Source organism: Ooceraea biroi, chromosome 7 (assembly GCF_003672135.1).
Source record: "Ooceraea biroi isolate clonal line C1 chromosome 7, Obir_v5.4, whole genome shotgun sequence".
Classification (NCBI taxonomy): Eukaryota; Metazoa; Arthropoda; class Insecta; order Hymenoptera; family Formicidae; genus Ooceraea; species Ooceraea biroi.
The window spans coordinates 4,891,406-4,917,627 of NC_039512.1; the positions used below are offsets into that span (position 1 = coordinate 4,891,406).

The 26,222-nt window shown below is 28.8% G+C and overlaps 5 protein-coding genes across 14 annotated transcripts; all 5 read left to right on the top strand.

Annotated features, from left to right (window-relative positions):
• The first annotated feature begins 67 nt into the window (after positions 1–67).
• On the top strand, positions 68–4,217 carry LOC105275925 (odorant receptor 49b-like). 5 transcript variants are annotated; one of them, XM_026971029.1, is made up of 11 exons: positions 68–369; positions 495–764; positions 944–1,039; positions 1,268–1,412; positions 1,784–1,883; positions 2,115–2,231; positions 2,351–2,506; positions 2,676–2,773; positions 2,891–3,028; positions 3,187–3,948; positions 4,115–4,217. In XM_026971029.1, the coding sequence occupies exons 1-8, from the start codon at positions 342–344 to the stop codon at positions 2,727–2,729; spliced, it is 966 nt and encodes a 321-aa protein (XP_026826830.1). In that variant the 5' UTR covers positions 68–341; the 3' UTR covers positions 2,730–2,773; positions 2,891–3,028; positions 3,187–3,948; positions 4,115–4,217. The 5 variants fall into 5 exon arrangements, with proteins under 5 accessions (XP_026826830.1, XP_026826829.1, XP_026826827.1 ...); XM_026971028.1 differs by having other exon boundaries at positions 491–764; positions 944–1,412; XM_026971026.1 differs by having other exon boundaries at positions 944–1,412.
• A 414-nt stretch (positions 4,218–4,631) lies between these two features.
• Positions 4,632–26,186, top strand: LOC105275922 (putative odorant receptor 83c). Of its 2 annotated transcripts, XM_026971021.1 has the most exons (8): positions 21,426–22,361; positions 22,760–23,029; positions 23,366–23,834; positions 24,292–24,391; positions 24,586–24,705; positions 24,946–25,101; positions 25,213–25,296; positions 25,375–26,186. In XM_026971021.1, exons 1-7 carry the CDS (start codon positions 22,334–22,336, stop codon positions 25,267–25,269), a joined length of 1,200 nt encoding a protein of 399 aa, XP_026826822.1. In that variant the 5' UTR covers positions 21,426–22,333; the 3' UTR covers positions 25,270–25,296; positions 25,375–26,186. The 2 variants fall into 2 exon arrangements, with proteins under 2 accessions (XP_026826823.1, XP_026826822.1); XM_026971022.1 differs by lacking the exons at positions 21,426–22,361; positions 22,760–23,029 and adding an exon at positions 4,632–5,020.
• On the top strand, positions 5,027–7,369 carry LOC113562244 (putative odorant receptor 83c). Its single transcript, XM_026971039.1, has 6 exons — positions 5,027–5,668; positions 6,040–6,139; positions 6,380–6,499; positions 6,585–6,740; positions 6,907–7,002; positions 7,136–7,369. The coding sequence occupies exons 1-5, from the start codon at positions 5,214–5,216 to the stop codon at positions 6,958–6,960; spliced, it is 885 nt and encodes a 294-aa protein (XP_026826840.1). The 5' UTR covers positions 5,027–5,213; the 3' UTR covers positions 6,961–7,002; positions 7,136–7,369.
• On the top strand, positions 9,037–14,740 carry LOC113561442. 5 transcript variants are annotated; one of them, XM_026971003.1, is made up of 8 exons: positions 9,037–9,701; positions 10,109–10,378; positions 10,693–11,185; positions 11,395–11,494; positions 11,848–11,967; positions 12,284–12,439; positions 12,644–12,668; positions 12,738–12,879. In XM_026971003.1, the coding sequence occupies exons 1-8, from the start codon at positions 9,671–9,673 to the stop codon at positions 12,800–12,802; spliced, it is 1,260 nt and encodes a 419-aa protein (XP_026826804.1). In that variant the 5' UTR covers positions 9,037–9,670; the 3' UTR covers positions 12,803–12,879. The 5 variants fall into 5 exon arrangements, 4 of the variants coding, with proteins under 4 accessions (XP_026826804.1, XP_026826805.1, XP_026826807.1 ...); XM_026971004.1 differs by having other exon boundaries at positions 10,717–11,185; XM_026971006.1 differs by having other exon boundaries at positions 12,742–12,834.
• Positions 16,905–20,703, top strand: LOC113561428. Its single transcript, XM_026971037.1, has 5 exons — positions 16,905–17,793; positions 18,371–18,640; positions 18,973–19,441; positions 20,028–20,127; positions 20,343–20,703. Exons 1-5 carry the CDS (start codon positions 17,766–17,768, stop codon positions 20,469–20,471), a joined length of 996 nt encoding a protein of 331 aa, XP_026826838.1. The 5' UTR covers positions 16,905–17,765; the 3' UTR covers positions 20,472–20,703.
• Positions 26,187–26,222: the final 36 nt, after the last annotated feature.

A 26,222-nucleotide genomic window follows, 5' to 3' on the forward strand; every position in this document is an offset into this window, starting at 1 on the left:
TTTGAGACTCTTTGAATTTACTTATCTTCACCCACATAATGAGGATCATGTGAACGATATGATATATAGTTCTTTATGATTATTAGCTATAGTACAGCTATATTTGATAGAGGCATGAGAATATAACAGCTTAAGAGTTTTTTTCGCGGTTACTTTGCAGTAGATGAGGGTGAACAGGAGAAGTTCCTTGAATATTCAAATACGTTTAATCGCGCGTCAACGGACCAACCATGTTTAAAAATTAACATCACGTGCATGCACAGTCGATGCATTTTGTTGAAAGGGAAGTAACTTGGTTTCTTGCACGAAGGACAGACATCAGTCTTTAGATAACGTTCGACATGAAATATCCGAACAATGCAAACCGAGGTGTTTAGTACTTACTGATCTCATTACAATAGCAGAAATTTATCTCGCAATAATTCGTGCAAGAAATTAATAGTATTAAATAAATGAGTCTAAAGGCTTTGACTTATTAAAACTTCTATAGGTAGATTTCGAATGGGCAGTGAAATTGAATCGCATCAGTTTAGAAATGATCGGATTATGGCCTAAACCCGAGAAAATTCGTCGAGATGAGTTAAAGCGCAATTTGTATGTGTTCGTCGTTCTATTGATGCTTGTAATTGTTGGTCTATTTCCTTGCACTCTTTCGCTGTTGAGAATTCAACAGAATTTTACGTTAATAATTGAACAATTGCAATTTCTTTTACCACTTGTAACTTGCGTTATAAGATTGGTAATTTTTTGGTGGAAGAAAGAAGGTAGGCGTAATAATATAATTATAGGGAATTAAGAATAAACGCAATAAATGAAATCAAGAGAAAAGCATTTTGTCATACTTTTGATAATTGTCATAATACTCTTTTCTACTTAAATTCTGTGTCAAGACGCATATAAACCCTTGCTACTTGTATTAAATTTTACAATTTTACTTTGGAAGCTGTAATATCGATAATGAATATGATAGTAGAAGATTGGTTAAACTCAAAAAATATACAAGAGAAGAATATAATGATCACATGGGCACAGAAGCCACGTAAGATTATTATGATTGCATACTCCATAATGGGAATAAGTTATGCCTGTGTTGTCGTTTTGCCTGTTCTTGGAATTTCAGTAACATACACAGGGAATATTACTGATATAAACAAGATACTACCGCTGCAGGGCTTTTTCATTTACGATGCAACAAAGACACCACTGTACATACTAACGTATATTGCTCAAGTTATCACTTTTTTCTTTGCCGTAATGGCATACACAGGAATCGACAATTTTCTTGGGTTACTAGTGTTTCATATCTGTGGACAAATGGAGATCTTAATGGCTCGCTTTTCATGCTTGAGTAAATTAACGAAGTTTCGTAACGGCTTGGAAAGTTGTGTGAGAAACCACATACGATTACTTAGGTGTAGTATTTTATATATTATTTTTGTTCCTTTTTCCTCGGAAATCAATTTACTACAATAAAATGTCCATGATGAAATTAATTATAATGATGACTAAATGTGCGATGTCAGCAACAATAAGTTTTCATAATGTTTATCTTTAAAAAAATATATAACTGCATGTATCCTCGATTTTGTTTTGCTCAACGTATGGTCTAATCATTTTATGAGAACTCATTTCTCTTTCATCGTATATGTTCTTGTATTTTAAAATAGTGCTATAATGTATCTCGTTTCAATTATTGCTCAGTGTTATTTAATATGTATTATAATTGGTATAAACTATATAAAACGCTCGATTATTTGTTTGCCTAAATGAAAGATCATTTTAGAGCCATTGCTATCATAGAAGATACATACAATAAAATACTATTGGCATTGTTTCTATACTTCGGACTTCTTTTCGCTTTCTTTGGATTTCTGCTTATTAGCGTAAGTGTTTTATTTATTTTATATACATGGTTTTGTATACTTCATTCATATTTACGCGCGAGTATTAAATTATATATTATATATATTATGTGTGTGGTATTCTTAAATCTTAACAATATACATATATGTAAGATATATATATATAATGGAATAACTAAGATGATATCCTAAAGTAATTGCAAACTTATATCATAAATATTATCTTTATGTACGCCACGGACTCGTTATCAGTTGATTGAAGAAAGTTATGTTTCTATTACTCGCATATTGTATCTCGTAAGTAATCTTATTAATATGATCGTTCATATGGTCTTATATTGTGCCGTGGGTGAAATTTTGGTATCTCAAGTAGGTTTCTTATTCTTATATATTTTATATTATTATTATACATATTATATTATTTTATACATATTGTATTTTGGTTTTTATATATATATACATGTTTAAATATTTTTAATATTTTAAAGTGTGATAAAGTTTATTATGCAATATGCGATCAAGAATGGTATTTGCTTGATCCAAGAAATGCAAAAGATTTGATATTTCTAATGATACGAACGAGAATATCATCTTACATTACGGCAGGGAAAATATTTCCTATGACAATGGCTACATTTTGCAACGTAAGATATGGAATATATACTCTTAATTTGGATATTACATCAGGTGTAGACACCGTACTTACAATATACAGTTAATACTTAATTTATATAGCATTTCATTACATATATTTGTACATATCCTTAAAATGCTTAGGATATGTCTGCATTATTATAAAAATATACTTTGCAGCTAGTAAAGACTTCGGTCAGTTATGTATCCGTTATGGTTACAATCAAAAATTAATTAAGAATGTACTTGTGGCACAATACAATAAGTAAAATATATATGTAAGTATTAATATCTTATTTATAACAAAAGTTTAATTTTATTATTAATTGTAACATTTGTCGACGATGTAATGATTGTTACATGTTATATTAATAAATTAATAACTTTAATTTAAGGACACGAATTGACCGGTTACCACACATTTGTTCTCACCTTATGATATGTTCTGTTAAGATATAGACACGAAATGTATAAACTGCTATAAAACTTCTATAAAAAGGAAACTGAAATGCATGATAAACAAATAAATAAAAGTAAGAAGTAAATATTATAGAGAATAATATTATTAATAAAATCAATGTGTAAAAAGCTGAATATATGTTTTAATATAATAAATTCTGCAAATATATTTATTGTGGTAAATATTTATTTTGAAAGAATGTTATTTTACCAGCTAAGGTTTTGTTTTTAGTTCGTAAGTAACACAAATCTATAAGTAAGTATGATATCTAAACTATCTACTTTTTATATATAACTATCTGATTTTTCTATAGTTTTGTCTATTTCCTGTCTATATTGTATAGTATACATTAAGAATCAATGAAAAAATAAAAATTTGTTATACATATTTACAATTTCCAAACCTTACTTTGCATGCAAAGCATTAGAAAAGTTACAACAAATAATTCTGAAAAAAATTACGCAGTAATCATAGAACATGTGGAAATCCTTGATATGTGAACACTTTTAACGCGTTGCACATTAAAACGCCAACGAAAAGAAGAATAAGCAATATCGAAATATATTTAGATGTACAAAGGTCTTCTTTTGTAAAACACTCACATTTAATTTTACATTTACTGCAAAAGGTACAACAAATATTTTGACACTTTATTAACAAAAATCTTTATAAATTATAATACCCTTGCGCGGAAACACTTTTTGCACAGTATATATGAAGTCACTAAACAATAGAATAAGCACATTAAACCATCAACCATATTACAAATAAATCCTTTTTGTAAAAATGATTAGTTATAGCCAGTCTATGAGTGATGTAGATACGTGCCGCATTCTAAACTGAATACTCCTAGTATCTGGGAAGTAACATACGCTGCCATTGCGCTGCGCGTGAACTTGGCGCGAGATACTACCGTGTCTCTTGATGTACACGCGTGCCATTTGTATTAAACCAGGTTATCTCACCGCTGGAGGAATATTTCCGATGGCAATGGTTAGATTCTGCAGTAAGAACTGTATATCAATGTTTATTAGTGTTTAATTATAATTATAATTATGCATAATAACAATAATAATAATAGTTTTGCATTAAAAATATTTGAGTTTTATTAAAACATCCCTTAATGAATAACTTACATCTGTATAAATGTACTTTTCAGCTAATAAATATGTTAGCTGGTTATATATCCGTTTTGCATACAAGAACGAGATAATAAAAAAGGGACAAGGAGTTATAATAAAAAAAGAGAGCAAAAAATAAAACTTATTTTTAACGTAATACAATTTTTAATATGTAATGTAGTTTAAAAATTTGTATCAACTTGCCCTTTCTGGTCTACCTCAAATACCGATTATATGCAACATGATAAAACTATACGTGCATGGGAACACGACACATGTATAGCGGACATATCGCTTATTCACCTGTTATTAGAAGTTTTTTCGCGGTTACTTGAAATAGATGAGGATGAACAAGAGAAGTTCCTTGAATAATCAAATACGTTTAATCGCGCGTCAACGGACCAACCATATTTAAAAATTAACATCACGTGCATGCACAGTCGATGCTTTTTGTTGAAAGGGAAGTAACTTGGTTTCTTGCACGAACGACAGATATCAGTCTTTAGATAACGTTCGACATGAAATATCCGAACAATGCAAACCGAGGTGTTTAGTACTTACTGATCTCATTACAATAGCAGAAATTTATCTCGTGGCAATAATTCGTGCAAGAAATTAATAGTATTAAATAAATGAGTCTAAAGGCTTTGACTTATTAAAACTTCTATAGGTAGATTTCGAATGGGCAGTGAAATTGAATCGCATCAGTTTAGAAATGATCGGATTATGGCCTAAACCCGAGAAAATTCGTCGAGATGAGTTAAAGCGCAATTTGTATGTGTTCGTCGTTCTATTGATGCTTGTAATTGTTGGTCTATTTCCTTGCACTCTTTCGCTGTTGAGAATTCAACAGAATTTTACGTTAATAATTGAACAATTGCAATTTATTTTACCACTTGTAACTTGCGTTATAAGATTGGTAATTTTTTGGTGGAAGAAAGAAGGTAGGCGTAATAATATAATTATAGAGAATTTAGAATAAACGCAATAAATGAAATCAAGAGAAAAGCATTTTGTCATAATTTTGATAATTGTCATAATACTCTTTTCTACTTAAATTCTGTGTCAAGACGCATATAAACCCTTGCTACTTGTATTAAATTTTACAATTTTACTTTGGAAGCTGTAATATCGATAATGAATATGATAGTAGAAGATTGGTTAAACTCAAAAAATATACAAGAGAAGAATATAATGATCACATGGGCACAGAAGCCACGTAAGATTATTATGATTGCATACTCCATAATGGGAATAAGTTATGCCTGTGTTGTCGTTTTGCCTGCTCTTGGAATTTCAGTAACATATACAAGGAATGCTACTGATATAAACAAGATACTACCGCTGCAGGGCTATTACATTTACGATGTAACAAAGACACCACTGTACATACTAACGTATATTGGTCAAGTTATCACTTTTTTCTTTGCCGTAATGGCATACACAGGAATCGACAATTTTCTTGGGTTACTAGTGTTTCATATCTGTGGACAAATGGAGATCTTAACGGCTCGCTTTTCATGCTTGAGTAAATTAACGAAGTTTCGTAACGGCTTGGAAAGTTGTGTGAGAAACCACATACGATTACTTAGGTGTAGTATTTTATATATTATTCTTGTTCCTTTTTCCTCGGAAATCAATTTACTACAATAAAATGTCCATGATGAAATTAATTATAATGGTGACTAAATGTGCGATGTCAGCAACAATAAGTTTTCATAATTTTTATCTTTAAAAAAATATATAACTGCATGTATCCTCGATTTTGTTTTGCTCAACGTATGGTCTAATCATTTTATGGGAACTCATTTCTCTTTCATCGTATATGTTCTTGTATTTTAAAATAGTGCTATAATGTATCTCGTTTCAATTATTGCTAATTGTTATTAAATATGTGTTATACTTGGTTTAAACTATATAAAACGCTCGATTATTTGTGTACCTAAATGAAAGATCATTTTAGAGCCATCGCTATCGTAGAGGATACATACAATAAAATACTATTGGCATTGTTTCTATACTTCGGACTTCTTTTCGCTTTCTTTGGATTTCTGCTTATTAGCGTAAGTGTTTTATTTATTTTATATACATGGTTTTGTATACTTCATTCATATTTACGCGCGAGTATTAAATTATATATTATATATATTATGTGTGTGGTATTCTTAAATCTTAACAATATACATATATGTAAGATATATATATATATATATATATATAATGGAATAACTAAGATGACATCCTAAAGTAATTGCAAACTTATATCATAAATATCTTTATGTACGCCACGGACTCATTATCAGTTGATTGAAGAAAAGAGTTATGTTTCTATTACTCGTATATTGTATCTCGTAAGTAATCTTACTAATATATTCGTTCATATGGGCTTGTATTGTGCCGTAGGTGAAATTTTGGTATCTCAGGTAGATTTCTTATTTTTATATATTGTATATTGTTATATTATATATACATACATACATGTTTAAATATTTTTTAAATATTTTAAAGTGCGATAAAGTTTATTATGCAATATGCGATCAAGAATGGTATTGTCTTGATCCAAAACATGCAAAAGATTTAATATTTCTAATGATACGAACGAGAATATCATCTTACATTACGGCAGGGAAAATATTTCCTATGACAATGGCTACATTTTGCAATGTAAGATATCTAATATATATAATATCTTAAGGTGAATATTGCATCAGATGTAGACATCGCATTTACAATATACAGTTAACATATATAGCATTTCGTTACTTATATTTGTACATATCTTTAAAATGCTTAGGATGTGTCTGCATTATTCTAAAAGTATACTTTGTAGCTAGTAAAAACTTCGGTCAGTTATGTATCCGTTATGTTTACAATCAAAAATTAATTAAGAATGACTTGGCACAACATAGTAATTAAAAGGATATATGTAAGTATTAATATCTTACTTATAACAAAATTTTAGGTTTATTATTAATTGTAACATTTGTCGATGACATGTAACATGTAACATATAACGATTGTTACCTATTATATTAATAAATTAATAACTTTAAATTAAGGACGCGAATTGGCCAGTGACCACACATTTGTTTCTACGGTATGATATATTCTGTCAAGATATACACGAAATTTGTAAACTTCTATAAAAAGGAAATTGAAATGCATAAAACAAATAAATAAAAGTAAAAAGTAAATATTATAGAGAATAATATAATTAATATAATCAAAATGTAAAAATCTAAATATATGTTGTACTATAATAAAGTTTCTGCAAATATATTTATTATGGTAAATATTTAGTTTAAAAGAATGTTATTATCTACCAGCTAAGGTTTTGGTTTTAATTTATAAGTAACAAAAATCTGTAAGTTAATAGTGTGTATCTGAAACATCTAAGTTTTATAAATTCTTATCCTGTCTATATTATATATTATACATTAACAATTAATCAAAAAATAAAAGTTTGTTATACATATTTACAATTTTCATATTTGCAGTGATACCAGAAACGGGCCTTAGTAGCATGCGGTAGTATGTAGGAACGAAGTGGAGATGCCTCGTGGCACACACAAGTTATACCTTCTTTACGTCGTGTGTATGGGCGCCCGTTTTTGGCATCACTGGCTTATCTTTGCATGCAAAGCATTAGGAAAGTAACAATAAATAGCATAATTCTGAAAAAAAATTACGCAGTAATCATAGAACATGTGGAAATCCTTGATATGTGAACACTTTTAACGCGTTGTACATTAAAACGCCAACGAAAAGAAGAATAAGCAATATCGAAATATATTTAGATGTACAAAGGTCTTCTTTTGTAAAACACTCACATTTAATTTTACATTTACTGCAAAAGGTACAACAAATATTTTGACACTTTATTAACAAAAATCTTTATAAATTATAATACCCTTGCGCGGGAATACTTTTTACACATTATATATGCAGTTACTAAACAATAGAATAAGCATTAAATCATCAGCCAAATTACGAGTAAATGTTTTTTTGTAAAAATGATTAGGGTAACTTAGGGTACGATGGCCATAGTTTTTTTAAATGCAAAAAACAACATTTATTTCTGTTATTTTTTAATGGCGTTTGGCATATTATTTCACTAAAGCTTAAAGTACGTAATACTATCGAAATTAAAGAGAAAATAATTACTAGAAATTTTATATTATCAAAATATTACATAAGCATTGGCCATCTTACCTGACTTTTAGGGAAAAGATGGCCATACATATAATTTTACATATTTAATCTTATTTTGACAATATGTGTTCCGTGTATCGGTATAAATGTGGTTAATATTTACACCGTAGTTTCGTGTGGAATTTGAAAACGTTTATTATCGGCACTTTGTACACTTTTGAGAATCTTATTTCGCTTGTATTCGCGATTGGCTATATAGACCGCTTGGACATCGACAACGCCTGGGGAATGACTTCCCTGAGTCGATGGGCGACAACGCCTGGGGTATAATTCCCTGAGTCGCTTGACGACAACGCCTGGGAGACCAAGTCTCTGAGTCGCGCAGTGACACTCGCTCGTTCGTGCTCTAAGGCTATCGATAACCGACTGGTAAAATCCGAAATACGACTCGAACGTATCGGCCCTTCGGTCCGCCCATCTTGTCCGCGGATTGGTGGTCGGCAGATCGCTCGATCCGCGAGTCGAAGCCGCGAACGCGCCGATAAACGCGGCCGAACATCACAGGCGCCGACCGCCCGATGCCGCCGTCTTAGAAATATGCCGACTCAATTAATCGGAAAAGAGGGAACCGCGTTCGGGAACGAGCGAGAGTCTCTATTGTTTATGTATATGCGAGTGTGTGTATGCATAGGTGTTCGAACAATACTTATATGATATTTGCCGTGCACGGACTTTATGAGCTCTGTACGCACCAATATGTATTTGACAATATATTTATTTTATAATATATATTTGACAAATACCTTCATTATGTATCTAATGTTGATTACGGCAGCTTAATTATAATTTATTTCACATTACAGCAACTTTTACTAGACATATGAAAAACTATGCAGGTAATCGAAAATTAAAATGTTAGATATTATTCATAATATTGTTATTTCGATTAGTGTACGTATGTTAACTACTGTAAATATTAATTATCTTTGAGATTAAGTACCAAAATGCACTATTTAACAATTATTGTAAAATTACAGCCTATGGCCATCTTTTCCGTATGACCATCATACTCTAAGTTACTCTAGTTATAGCCAGCCTATAAGTGATGTACGCGCCACATCCTAAATCGATTACTCTTAGTATCTGGGAAATAACATATGTCTACGTGTACCATTTCACTTACGTTATGGTCCACTTGTTAGCACGTAGTTTTTTATTTAGACCGTTTTAAACTACCAAGGGAAAACAAAAAGTTTCTGGAATTTGCAATGCACTTTACTAACGATGCCATTTTCCCTTACATTTTTAAAAACTTCTGTTGCGTCGAAGTTCTATACAGATGGGAGATATTTTTTTACATGATACATTAATAGAGAGATAAAATAGAACTTTTGTGCTTCCACGAACAGAGAATGGACATTAGTCGTTAGGTAATACTCGACATGGATAGTTCGATAGAAAACGGGCACCAAGGTGATGTTTATCATAACATATTTGTTGCACAAAAGAAATTTACTTTGCTGAATATAATGTTTAGTAAAATTGTTTATTTAATATTTTTTAACGAGTAAGATTTTGGTGTATATTGTTATATTTTATTTTATCAACTACGCATTGACAGTACAGTTTTGCAACAACACTTGAGTTCCATTTATACAAACATGAAGTTTAATACTGCTTTTACGTTACTGCTCTACTTACATAATTAAATTTATTAAATGCTGTATGAAAATTTTGATATTACCTGTTATTATGTATTTACTTGCTATTATGTTTTATAAAACTAAAACGTTTTGTAAAACAGTCCATCTTGTGTCAGAGCATTATAATAAATAACTTACTCAAGAACTTCGACTCATCATCACAATTTCTATTGGTAGATCTTGAATGGGCAATAAAACTAAATCGTATCAGTTTGGAGGTGCTTGGATTATGGCCTAAAGTTGAGGAAGTTCCTCGGGAAAAATTAAAGCGCAATTTGCACGTTCTCGCCATTTTGCTACTATTTGTGTTCGGTGTTCTGTTTCCTTGTATTCATTCACTAATAAAGACTCATGAAGACATCATGATAGTAATAGAACATCTGCAAGGTATCTTACCGATAATTACCTGCGTTGTAAGAATAATAGTGTTTTGGTGGAAGAAAGAAGGTAGATATAATTATACATATATCTATAAAGTCCAATACTGATATTTTTCTTGTGAGTTATATAAAATATTCCATTTATGTAAGAGTTAATCTTTATTTTGCGTTTGTATAAAAGCTTAAACTTCTATCTTTAAAAGAAATTTACACCTATTTTTCCAAATTACTTTGCGAACAAAAGTAAAAAGAAATACATTAAAATAACTTTATAAAATAGTTTTGTACTGATTAGTAACACAAATAAGAGCCTTTTGTAAAATGTGGCATAGTTTCCGATCTCGATTTAAGATAGATACAGAGTTATTAATTGCATTAAAGTTTGCTTCTCTGATATTTTGGAAGACGTTATACCGATAATAAGCATGATTACCGAAGATTGGCTAAAATCGAGGGATGTACAAGAAAAAAAAGTGATGATTACATGGGCACAAAAGTCACGCATAATTGTTATATCCTCATATATTGTAATGGGAGTAACTTCTGTTTGTGGTGTTCTTCTACCTATTTTCGGAATATCACCAACACACGGAGTGAATATTAATGATACAGAAAAGATGTTCCCCCTCAGAGTGTATTACTTTTACGATGTAACGAAAAGCCCACAATACGAACTTACTTATATTAGTCTTTCCATCGGCATTTTGTTTGCTGCTATCACATACACGGGTATTGATAATTTTCTCGGACTATTAGTGTTTCATATTTGCGGCCAAATAGACATTCTGAGTACTCGCTTGATATATTTGAATAAATTCGTGAAGTTCCATAATAGCTTAAAGAATTGCGTATGGAATCACACACGATTGTTGAGGTATAGTATTCCTTATACATTTATGGTTCATACATTTAAAAAGATGCAATATTCCTTACTGAACCACCTAATTACAATTTTTATATTTTACATACAATATTTTATATTTCATAAATACGTGTATATATATATATATATACGTATAAATAAATACAATAAAATTTAACCATTACTTTTAAATGCACTTAACATTCAATATTATTTTACAGAGCCATTGCCGTTATAGAAGATACATATAATAAGATGTTACTTGCATTATTTTTATATTTTGGTATCCTCTTTGCTTTCTATGGATTTTTAATAATTAACGTAAGTAAGTTAAGTTATTTTTCATTTATAAAAGCATCAAGTTGCACTTATGCAACGTATATCATTTTGCGTCGTTGTGTTATTCCATCATACACACACAGACACACAGACACAGACACACACACACACACACACACGCGCGCGCGCGCGCGCGCGCACGCACACATGTATATAGATAGATGTATGTATATATATATATATATAATGTATGTATATAATGTATATACATATAATATTATTATTTATATCATATCATAGTATAAATTATAATATTTGTATAAAGAGTTGCAAATTGGTCTAGCAATATTAATGTTTTTGCGTAACTTCTTCTGCATGTTACGGAATAAAACCAGTTAGTTGAGGAAAGGAATTATTTATCAGTTACACGCATATTAATTCTTATTTGCCTTGTTATTACTATACTTGTTCATATGGCTCTCTATTGCGCTGTCGGTGAAGTTTTAATCATTCAAGTAAGTTAAATTTTATCATGTTAACCATCTTATACATATCTCATACTGATTTTTTATGCATTCGATTATATAGACATACAAAAGTATAAAAAAATGATTTGTTGTTAAAAAACATGTTATTAAATTAATTTTTCTGTTAAATGATTCTTAATTTTTATATTGAATATTTTTATATTATATTTATTCTTAATATTTATATATTGAATTTGAAGAAACCAAGAAAAAAAATGTAAAAACATGTTTTTGTAATACATAATCTTTATTTTTAATTATACTGTAATTTAGCACTTCATTAATATATTGTAATATGTTCAAGTGCGATAGAATGTACCATGCAATATGCAGCCAGAAATGGTACAACCTGGATTCAAAAAAAGCCAAAAATTTGATCCTTTTATTGATCCGAACCAAGGTGTCATGTTATATCACCGCTGGAAAAGTATTCCCTATGACAATGTCTACATTTTGTAATGTAAGATATTTTATATATAATGTAATTTAAATATTTTGTAATTATGTTGTAATGTAAGTCATCTCTCTCTTTCTCTCTCTTATGTTGCTATCTGTTGTTTTAACATAAATACATATTTTGTAGTTAGTAAAAACTTCGGCTGGATATATATCCGTTTTGCTTACGACTAAAAATACTTAATAAAAAGTTTAATACACTTTCTAGCAAAAAATGATAATTAAAACAATGTGTAAGTATTAGTATATCAATTGAAAATAATTTTCGATATTAGGTATTACTAAATTATTAACTTTGTCAGACAGAAATCCAGAACTGATACTTAATGTGGTAAAGCTTGTCGTTTTAATATCATCACTGCAATGACGATAAAATTTGTACAATTATATAAAACTTATACAATATTTATTAATTTCTTTTAAGAAAATAATGTGCAAGTAAACAATTTTTATACATAATATAATATTATACACATTATAAATATCATAAATAAAAATAGAGAAAAAAGTAATCAAAATAATGTGATCATTAAAAATGTGCAATTTTCCTTTAAAGTATAATAGTTATATGCGTGGAAACACTTTGTAGCACATGGTATTGTATATGCAACCACAAAACAATAAAATAAGCACTATTAAAATATCAGCTAAAATAAATGCATTTTGTAAAAATGATTACTTATATCCAGAGTCTATAAGCAATACATGTGCGGCGTCCAAAATCGATCAGTCCTTATATCTGGGAATTAACACGTGTATGTACACGCGTGGTATTTCACTTACGTGATCGTTCGGTTGTTAGCACGCAGTTCTTTTATGACCATTTCAAGCAACTGAGTGAAAAAAGTTACTGAAATATTTAATACACTTTGATGATACGTTTGCCCTTAAGTTTTGAGAAACTTTATTCCGCCGACATTCTATACATGGTAGATTTTTTTTCTTTAACTGCTAGAAAATTGGCACGAACAAAAAGAATGGACAATAGTCGTTAGATAATACTCGACATGGACAGTTCGACAAACGGGTACAGAGGTGTTTATCATTACGTCACATTATATTTGTCACATAGCAGAAATTTCCTTTACGGAAAAGAATTTTTATTCATTAGTTAAATTATATGTTTATTTATTTTTTACGAAGAGAATAATACTATTGTTATCTTGTTTTTTTATCAACGACGCGTTGACAATACATGTATTAGTTTTGCAATAACATTTGAGTTTATTTCTATTTATACAAACTTGAAATCCAGTATTGTTCTCACATTATTATTCTATTTACATAATTTTTTTAAATACTTTAAGAAAATGAGGATATTCCCTTTTTTACCTCGATCGAACTGGCAAATTTATTAATCTATATTGGTAATATAGATTAATAAATTTGCCAGTTTGGTCGAGATGAAAAAGGGAATACCTTCATTGATTCATCCTGGCGATACAAACTTATTTATTTGATTGATTGACTTTAAGAAAATGTTTGTTACCTCTTATTATGTCATGTAGTTGGTTTTCCAAAACTCGCTTGCAAAATAGTCTAATTTGTGTTAGAATATTGTAATAAATAAATTACTTCAAGAACTTCGACTTATCAAAATTTCTATTGGCAGATCTCGAATGGGCAATAAAACTAAATCGTATCAGTTTGGAGGTGCTTGGATTATGGCCGAAAGTTGAGGAAGTCCCTCGGGAAAAATTAAAGCACAATTTGCATGTTCTCTCCATTTTGCTGATATTTGTGCTCAGTATTCTGTTTCCTTGTATTCATTCGCTAGTAAAGACTCACGAAGACATCATGATAATAATAGAACATCTACAATGTATTTTACCGATGATTACCTGCATTGTAAGAATAATTGTTTTTTGGTGGAAGAAAGAAGGTAGATATAATTATATATTTATAAAGTTTAATAAATTATATTTATTGTGAGTTATATAAAATATCCCATTTATGTAAGAGTTAATCTTTATTTAGTGTTTACGTAAAAACTTAAAATTCTATCTTTAAAAGAAATTCAAACCTATTCTTAAAACTTATTTTGCGAACAAAATGTAAAAGGAAAATACATTAAAATAATAACTTGTAAAATACTTTGAGTAGTATACAGATAAGAATAAGCTTCTGTAAAACGTGACATTTTCCGACCTCGATTTAAGATAGATACAGAGTTATTACTAGCATTAAAATTTGCTTTTCTGTTATTTTGAAAGACATCATACCAATAATAAGCATGATCACCGAAGATTGGTTAAAATCGAGGAATGTACAAGAGAGAAATATGATGATTACATGGGCACAGAGATCACGCATAATTGTTATATCCTCGTACATTGTAATGGGAATATCTTGTTTTTGCGGCGTTCTTTTACCTATTTTCGGACTATCGTTAACAGATGGAGTGAATATTAATGATACAGAAAAGATATTCCCCCTCAGAGTGTATTACTTTTACGATGTAACGAAAAGCCCACAATATGAACTTACATATATTATTCTTACTATCGGTATTTTTTTCACTGCCACTACATACACGGGTATCGATAATTTCCTCGGACTATTAATATTTCATATTTGTGGCCAATTAGACATTCTGAGCACTCGTTTAATGTATTTGAATACATTCATGAAGTTTCATAATGACTTGAAAAATTGCGTAATGAATCACACACGACTGCTGAGGTACAGTATTCCACATTTGATCCATGTATCATTTTCTAGCTGTTCTAGCAAATATGTAATAAATCTAATATGTTTGGTCGTTTGATAAGTATTATATTTATTTTGTTTATATTAGAAATGTTTTGACATGTTTTTAGTATTATTATGCATATTCAAGTATATTATTATTATAGTAAGAGTTTATTATGCATATTCAAGTTAATTTTATTGTCGCAGTTCGAGTATTCATAGTGTATTTTTAGTTCAGTACAAATATATCTCTTTTTCACTCGTAAAAGGATGGTATAAAGTGTTATGAGGATAAGGATCAAGAAGTAATACTTCGTATTATTTGAAGATGTTCAATATTATTTTACATTAACGAAAACTCGAAAATTTTATGAATTACAAAGCTTCAGGATGTTTTTGCATGTATCAGATCCGAAAATTGATATTCTCGATATATGTAATTCAGAATCTTACGGATTAATATGTATTCAAAAAATTCATTATTCATTGGATAACGTAAAGCTCCTTTACAAATGTTTCTATTGATGCAATATTTGTTGATATTAGAATTTATAACAAAAATAGTACATATGTTATTATCGAATATCTAAAATATACAATTTAACCATTATTTTAAATGCATTTAACATTAATATTATTTTACAGAGCCATTGCCGTTATAGAAGATACATATAATAAGATGTTACTTGCATTATTTTATATTTGGTATTCTTTGCTTTCTATGGATTTTAATAATTAACGTAAGTAAGTTAAGTTATTTTCATTTATAAAAGCATCAAGTTGCACTTATGCAACGTATATATTTTGCGTCGGTGTGTTATTCCATCATACACACACAGACACACAACACAGCCACACAACAACAAACGCGCGCCACGCACGCACCACATTATATTATAGAGTATATATATATATATAATGTGTATATATGTATATACATATAATATTATTATTTATATCATATCATAGTATAAATTATAATAGTATAAAGATTCAAATGGTCTAGCAATATAATGTTTTTGCGTAACTTCTTCTGCATGTTACGGAATAAAACCAGTTAGTGGGAAAGGAATTATTTATCAAGTTACCGCATATTATTCTTATTTGCTTGTTATTACTATACTTGTTCATATGGCTCTCTATTGCGCTGTCGGTGAAGTTTTAATCATTCAAGTAAGTTAAATTTTATCATGTTAACCCACTCTCTATACATATCATACGATTTTTTATTCATTCGATTTATATAGACATACAAAAGTATAAAAAAATGATTATGTTTTTAAAAACTATTTATTAAACTTAATTTTCTGTTAATGATTCTTAATTTTTATATTGATAAATTTTATATAAAATATATTTATTCTTAATCATTTATATATGAAATTTTTGCAAGAAACAAGAGAAAAAAATGTAAAAACATTGTTTTTGTAATACATAATCTTTTTTTTAATTATACTGTAATTTACACTTCATTAATATATTGTAATATGTTCAAGTGCGATAGAATGTACCATGCAATTATGCAGCCAGAAATGGTACAACCTGGATTCAAAAAAAGCCAAAAATTTGATTCCGTTTTATTGATCCAACCAAGGTGTCATGTTATATCACGTGGAAAAGTATTCCTATGACAATGTTCTACATTTTGTAATGTAAGATATTTTATATATAATGAATTAAATATTTTGTAATATGTTGTAATGTAATCATCTCTCTTTTCTCTCTCTTATGTTGCATCTTGTTGTTTTAAATAAAACAATTTAATATTTTTTATATTTTTAATATTTAAATTTTAAAGTGTGATAAAGCTTAAGTAAAGATGAAGGTTAAATAATACGCGATCAAGAATGATTTCTTCTTCATCCAAAAATTTTCAATATTGCCTTTACACATATATGCAGAGCGCTATGACAGTTACAATAAATACCATAATTCTGAGAAAAATTATGTAGTAATTATAACATATATGAAAAGATTCAAATTGATATATGAAAATGTTTAATGTAGGAACACTTTTAATGTACTGTACATAAAGCGCCCGCAAAAAATAGGATAAATAATATCGAAACATATTTTGAAACAAATATTTTCTTTTGTAAAAGTGTTTTTCTTTTATGCAGTCACACATTAGATCACTACAAAGAGCATAATAAATATTTTGGCATTTTACTAAACAAATTTTCCTTTAAAGTATAATATTGTATATGCACGAAAACACTTTTTGGCACATCATATTGTATACGGAACCACAAATAGAACAAGCACTGTTAAAATATCAGCTAAAATAAATGCATTTTGTAAAAATGATTACTTATATCCAGAGTCTATAAGCAATACATGTGCGGCGTCCAAAATCGATCAGTCCTTATATCTGGGAATTAACACGTGTATGTACACGCGTGGTATTTCACTTACGTGATCGTTCGGTTGTTAGCACGCAGTTCTTTTATGACCATTTCAAGCAACTGAGTGAAAAAAGTTACTGAAATATTTAATACACTTTGATGATACGTTTGCCCTTAAGTTTTGAGAAACTTTATTCCGCCGACATTCTATACATGGTAGATTTTTTTTCTTTAACTGCTAGAAAATTGGCACGAACAAAAAGAATGGACAATAGTCGTTAGATAATACTCGACATGGACAGTTCGACAAACGGGTACAGAGGTGTTTATCATTACGTCACATTATATTTGTCACATAGCAGAAATTTCCTTTACGGAAAAGAATTTTTATTCATTAGTTAAATTATATGTTTATTTATTTTTTACGAAGAGAATAATACTATTGTTATCTTGTTTTTTTATCAACGACGCGTTGACAATACATGTATTAGTTTTGCAATAACATTTGAGCTTATTTCTATTTATACAAACTTGAAATCCAGTATTGTTCTCACATTATTATTCTATTTACATAATTTTTTTAAATACTTTAAGAAAATGAGGATATTCCCTTTTTTACCTCGATCGAACTGGCAAATTTATTAATCTATATTGGTAATATAGATTAATAAATTTGCCAGTTTGGTCGAGATGAAAAAGGGAATACCTTCATTGATTCATCCTGGCGATACAAACTTATTTATTTGATTGATTGACTTTAAGAAAATGTTTGTTACCTCTTATTATGTCATGTAGTTGGTTTTCCAAAACTCGCTTGCAAAATAGTCTAATTTGTGTTAGAATATTGTAATAAATAAATTACTTCAAGAACTTCGACTTATCAAAATTTCTATTGGCAGATCTCGAATGGGCAATAAAACTAAATCGTATCAGTTTGGAGGTGCTTGGATTATGGCCGAAAGTTGAGGAAGTCCCTCGGGAAAAATTAAAGCACAATTTGCATGTTCTCTCCATTTTGCTGATATTTGTGCTCAGTATTCTGTTTCCTTGTATTCATTCGCTAGTAAAGACTCACGAAGACATCATGATAATAATAGAACATCTACAATGTATTTTACCGATGATTACCTGCATTGTAAGAATAATTGTTTTTTGGTGGAAGAAAGAAGGTAGATATAATTATATATTTATAAAGTTTAATAAATTATATTTATTGTGAGTTATATAAAATATCCCATTTATGTAAGAGTTAATCTTTATTTAGTGTTTACGTAAAAACTTAAAATTCTATCTTTAAAAGAAATTCAAACCTATTCTTAAAACTTATTTTGCGAACAAAATGTAAAAGGAAAATACATTAAAATAATAACTTGTAAAATACTTTTGAGTAGTATACAGATAAGAATAAGCTTCTGTAAAACGTGACATTTTCCGACCTCGATTTAAGATAGATACAGAGTTATTACTAGCATTAAAATTTGCTTTTCTGTTATTTTGAAAGACATCATACCAATAATAAGCATGATCACCGAAGATTGGTTAAAATCGAGGAATGTACAAGAGAGAAATATGATGATTACATGGGCACAGAGATCACGCATAATTGTTATATCCTCGTACATTGTAATGGGAATATCTTGTTTTTGCGGCGTTCTTTTACCTATTTTCGGACTATCGTTAACAGATGGAGTGAATATTAATGATACAGAAAAGATATTCCCCCTCAGAGTGTATTACTTTTACGATGTAACGAAAAGCCCACAATATGAACTTACATATATTATTCTTACTATCGGTATTTTTTTCACTGCCACTACATACACGGGTATCGATAATTTCCTCGGACTATTAATATTTCATATTTGTGGCCAATTAGACATTCTGAGCACTCGTTTAATGTATTTGAATACATTCATGAAGTTTCATAATGACTTGAAAAATTGCGTAATGAATCACACACGACTGCTGAGGTACAGTATTCCACATTTGATCCATGTATCATTTTCTAGCTGTTCTAGCAAATATGTAATAAATCTAATATGTTTGGTCGTTTGATAAGTATTATATTTATTTTGTTTATATTAGAAATGTTTTGACATGTTTTTAGTATTATTATGCATATTCAAGTATATTATTATTATAGTAAGAGTTTATTATGCATATTCAAGTTAATTTTATTGTCGCAGTTCGAGTATTCATAGTGTATTTTTAGTTCAGTACAAATATATCTCTTTTTCACTCGTAAAAGGATGGTATAAATGTTAGAAAGTCAAAAGTAACTTGTAAAATTATTTAATAACAACTTGAAACTTTTTGATGAATTACAATCAGGACTGTTTTTGCATGACAGACTCCGAAAGAATCACAATATTAATTCAATTTACGATTAATGTGTCAAAAAATTATATTATTGATGAACAAAGCTCCTTCAAACGTTTTATTGCAAGTTTTGTTGTATAGAATTTAAAAAAAATGTGACATATTTTACTTATCGAATGACCTAATACATTTAACCATTATTTTTAAATGCATTTAACATTAAATATTATTTTACAGAGCCATTGCCATTATAGAAGATACATATAATAAGATGTTACTAGCATTATTTTTATATTTCGGCATTCTCTTTGCTTTCTATGGATTCTTAATAATTAATGTAAGTACTTTGAAAATTATTTTACATTTGTAAAAGCATCAAGTTGCATTTAAGCAACGTATATTATTTGTGTCATATTTACATTATTTCTTCTTAATATACATAATATAATTCTATGTAATAGCATAAGATATAATATGCAATATAAAGATTGTAAAGTGGTCTAGAAATAATAATGCATTTATATAACTTCTTGTATTACGGAATAAAAACAGTTAGTCCAGGAAAGGAATTATCTATCAATTACTCGCATAATATCTCTTATGTGTGTTGTTATTACTATACTTGTTCATATGGGACTTTATTGCGCTGTTGGTGAAGTTTTAATCATCCAAGTAAGTTAAATTTTATCAAGTTAACCATATCTCATTTTTACTCTCTATGCACTTTATTAAATAGGCATACCGAATTATAAAAAATATTGTTTTTACAAAAACAATATTTTGTTAAATTTACTTTTTATATTAAATTTACTAAAATCAAGTAAGAAATACTATAGAAATATGTTTCTTCTGATATATAATCTTTACTCTTAATTAAACTGTAATTTAGCAGTTTATATGTATATTTTAAATGTTCAAGTGCGATAGAATGTATTACGCAATATGCAGCCAGAAATGGTACACTCTGGACTCAAAAAAAATAAAAAATTTGATTCTTTTACTGATCCGGACCAAAATACCATGTTATATTACCGCTGGAAAAGTATTCCCTATGACAATGGCTACATTTTGCAATGTAAGATATTTTATACATAATTATAAATATAATTTGAATGTTTTATAATTATGTTAATCTCTCTCTCTTTCTTATGTTAGTATCTGTCGATTTAACATAAATACATACTTTACAGTTAGTAGAAACTTCGGTTGGTTATATATCCGTTTTGTGTACGGCAAGAAATAATGATTTAAAGGCTTAATATAATTTCTAGCAGTATGATAATTAAATAACTGTGTAAGTATTAGTATATCATCTCAAAATAATTTCCGATATTTGTATGTATCGTATGTATATGTATTAATTATGTATTAATACATAATTAATTTTATGAGATAGAAATCCAGAGTTAATACTTAATCCAATCAAACCTGTTGCTTTGACTGCGATGAAGATAAAATTTGCATAAAATATTAGAATGCTAGAATATTTATTAATTTCTATTAAGACAATAATATAAGTGCATAGCAAGTATACAAGTTTATTATAAATAAAATTCAAGGAAAAAATTAATCAAAATAATGATCATTAAAAATATGTATAAACCTGAGAATATATTATTACTTTACAGAATAACATGTCTTGAAATATATGTATCTTTAAATATTTAATATTTTTTATATTTTTAATATTTAAATTTTAAAGTGTGATAAAGCTTAAGTAAAGATGAAGGTTAAATAATACGCGATCAAGAATGATTTCTTCTTCATCCAAAAATTTTCAATATTGCCTTTACACATATATGCAGAGCGCTATGACAGTTACAATAAATACCATAATTCTGAGAAAAATTATGTAGTAATTATAACATATATGAAAAGATTCAAATTGATATATGAAAATGTTTAATGTAGGAACACTTTTAATGTACTGTACATAAAGCGCCCGCAAAAAATAGGATAAATAATATCGAAACATATTTTGAAACAAATATTTTCTTTTGTAAAAGTGTTTTTCTTTTATGCAGTCACACATTAGATCACTACAAAGAGCATAATAAATATTTTGGCATTTTACTAAACAAATTTTCCTTTAAAGTATAATATTGTATATGCACGAAAACACTTTTTGGCACATCATATTGTATACGGAACCACAAATAGAACAAGCACTGTTAAAATATCAGCCAAAATAAACGCTTTTTGTAAAAATGATTACTTATATCCAGAGTCTATAAGCAATACATGTGCGGCGTCCAAAATCGATCAGTCCTTATATCTGGGAATTAACACGTGTATGTACACGCGTGGTATTTCACTTACATGATCGTTCGCTTGTTAGCACGCAGTTCTTTTATGACCATTTCAAACAACTGAGCGAAAAAAGTTACTGAAATATTTAATACACTTTGATGATACGTTTGCCCTTAAGTTTTGAAAAACTTTATTACGCCGACATTCTATACATGGTAGATTTTTTTTCTTTAACTGCTAGAAAATTGGCACGAACAAAAAGAATGAACAATAGTCGTTAGATAATATTCGATATGGATAGTTCGAAAAGCGGGTATCGAGGTGTTTACCATTACATATTTGTTACATAAGAGAAACTTGCTTTGTAGAAAAGAATTTTATTCTTTAGTCAAATTATATGTTTATTTGATTTTTTATGACAAACAGGATATTGGTATTATTATCTTGTCTTTTTATCAACGCGTTGACTATATATATTATGTTTGCAATAATATTAGAGTTTATTTCTATTTATACAAACTTGAAGTCCATTATATTGCATTTACTATTCCATTTATGTAATTTACGTAAATGCTTCAAGAAAATGTTGATTACTTCTTATTATATATTTGTTCTTACATTTTATAAAACCAACTTGCAAAATAACCTAATTTGTGTCAGAACATTGTAATAAATAAATCACTTCAAGAACTTCGACTCATCAAAATTTCTATTGACAGATCTCGAATGGGCAATAAAACTAAATCGTATCAGTTTGGAGGTACTTGGATTATGGCCTAAAGTTGAGGAAGTTCCTCGGGAAAAATTAAAGCGCAATTTGCACGTTCTCGCCATTTTGCTACTATTTGTGTTCGGTGTTCTGTTTCCTTGTATTCATTCCCTAATAAAGACTCATGAAGACATCATGATAGTAATAGAACATCTGCAAGGTATCTTACCGATGATTACCTGCGTTATAAGAATAATAATTTTTTGGTGGAAGAAAGAAGGTAGATATAAATATAAATATATATAATCCCATAAATGATATTTCTGCGAATTATATAAAATATTTCATTTATGTAATAGTATATTTTCTATTTAGCGTTTGCATAAAAAAGCAGAAACATAAAATTTTATATTTATAAGAAATTCGAACTTCGTATTAAAGATCATTTTGCAAAAAAGTGTGAAGTCGATTAAAATAATAGCCTTGCAAAACATTTTTCTAGTGAATAGTAACTAAAAGTAGGCTTTTGTAGAAAGAGATACAGTTTCGCCATCGATTTAAGACAAATATAGGCTAATTAGGTGCATTAAAATTTGCTTCTTTGATGTTTTGGAAGACATAATACCGCTAATAAGCATGATCACCGAAGATTGGTTAAAATCGAGAAATGTACGCGAGAGAAACGTGATGATTACATGGACACAGAGGTTACGTATGATTGTTCTCGCCTCATACATTTTAACAGGAGTAGCTTTTGTTTCTGTCATTCTTCTACCTATGTTTGGAGTGTCATTAACATACGGAGTGAATATTAATAATACAGAAAAAAGGTTCCCCCTCAGAGTTTATTACTTTTTCGATGTAACATCAAGACCACAATACGAACTTACATATATTAGTCTTTCCATCGGCCTTTTTTTCGCTGCCGTTACATACACGGGTATCGATAATTTCCTCGGACTATTAGTATTTCACACTTGCAGCCAATTGGATATTCTGAGTACTCGCTTCATGTATTTGAATAAATTCGTGAAGTTTCATAATGGCTTGAAGAATTGCGTGATGAATCATACACGATTGCTTAGGTATAGTATTTCATACATGTATATGATTCATGTATCATTTTATATACTGACCCTCTAATAAGAGTCTGGCCATAGAGCGATTGGTCAAAATCGTGCGAGAGAGAAAGATATATATATTCGCTAAGAATGCGCTCACGCACGCGCTACAGATAGTCCACGATACATTTTAATCAGTATATACTCGTTAAAATGTATCGTGGACTATCTGTAGCGCGTGCGTGAGCGCATTCTTAGCGAATATATATATCTTTCTCTCTCGCACGATTTTGACCAAATCGCTCTATGGCCAGACTCTTATTAGAGGGTCTCTAATTTTATAGCAAAGATGTATTAAGCAATATATTTGGTCGTTCGATATTATTATAATACTTATCGAAATGCGATGTTACTTATCGAACAACATAATACGTGTAGCCGTTACTTTTAAATGCATTTAACATTGAATATTATTTTACAGAGGCATTGCCATTATAGAGGATACATATAATAAGATGTTACTGGCATTATTTTTATATTTTAGCATTCTCTTTGCTTTCTATGGATTCTTAATAATTAATGTAAGTGTCATAATTTAGAAGTTATCTTATATTTTATAAAAGCATAAAGTTGCATTTATATATTATGTGTATATTATTTTGTGTTATAATAGTATATAATAATACAAAAGTTATAATAATATTATATATTTCTAAATTGATCTAGAAATAATATTGTACTTATATTTTTTTATGCTTGTATGGAATAAAAATAGTTAGTTGAGGAAAGAAATTCTGTATCAATTACTCATGTAACATCTCTCATTTGCGTTGTTTTTGTTATATTTGTTCATATGGGTCTCTATTGCGCTGTTGGTGAAATTTTAGTTATCCAAGTAAGTCAAACTTTATCAGGTTAACCATATCTCATTTTGACTCTTTATTCACTTTATTAAAGAAGTAAACAGAATTGAAAGAAATTGTTTTTACAAAACATATATTGTCAAATTTAAGTTTTGAATATTCGAAAAAACCGGATAAGTACAAAATAATACAGAAATGTATTTTTTTCGATATAATCTTCACTTCTTATTACAATATAATTTAACACTTTAATATCATGTGATATGTTTAAGTGCGATAGAATGTACTACGCAATATGCAGCCAGGAATGGTACACCCTGGAGTCAAAAAAAGCCAGAAATTTAATTTTTTTATTGATCCAAACTAAGATACCGTGTTATATTACTGTTGGAAAGATATTTCCCATGACAATGGCTACATTTTGCAGTGTAAGATATTTTTATAAACATAAACATAATTTGAATATTATATTAGAAATAATCTCTTTCTCTTTCTTATTTTGCTGTCTGTCCATAACATAATAGATACTTTCTTTATAGTTAATAAAAACTTCGACTGGTTATGTATCGGTTTTGTTTACGACTAGAAACAATTAATCAAAAATTTGTTAATTATTGAAATGTGTAAGTAACAGTATATCATTTGCAAATAAGTTTTGATATTCTTGTACATATTAATAAGATACTAACTTTATTGAACAGAGATTCAGAATTAATACTTAATCTGATCCAGGCTGTTGCTTCAACATCATTATTGCGATGAATTGTGCACAAAATTCGCATAATTTTATTAATTTCCATTAAGAAAGTACTAAAAGTGCATAGAAAGTAAGTGAATAAACTTGGAGTAAAATAAGTAAATTAAAATAATGTGATCATTAAAAATGCGGAAACCTATATATAAAATTTTTCAAAGAATAAAATATCTTCAAATATATGTATTTCGTTAAAGTGTATAAAATACGTAAGGATATGCGTTTTTTGGATGTGCGGCTTAAGTATTAAGATTCTTAATTATCAATTATTTAATGTTGAAGAGGAGAGAGCTTATTAATAAGTAAATGCAATCCATACAAAACTTATCTTTTTAAAAAAAGTACAAAAGGATGTCAAGTGCGTTTCGTCAAAACTTGTTTTGTATTAAAAAACAATGTTATATTATATTTTTTCTATAAAACCAATCATCGCATGCACTTGGCGTCTTTTTTATTTTGAAAAGGTAAGTTTTGCACGAATTTAATATTTGTCGAGTAAATATTATCAAGTATAGAGAAAAAAGAATTTATTGCACTTAAAATTTTTTGCATTTGCATCCAACTGCAAACTTAATCTTAATTATTTCCAGCGACTATAGTCGCCCGTAGTTTGTGAACAGCGTTCCGCGACGAGCGACTATAATCGCCCGTAGTGAAAGGGTTAAGATAATCACATTGTTTCTAGAATTTGTTTAAGTAATTATTCAACATATGGTTAATATGTTTCTAAAAGAAGAATATTAAACAGATAAAGAAAAAGATAAGAATTGATAAAATTAATTTAATAATATACAC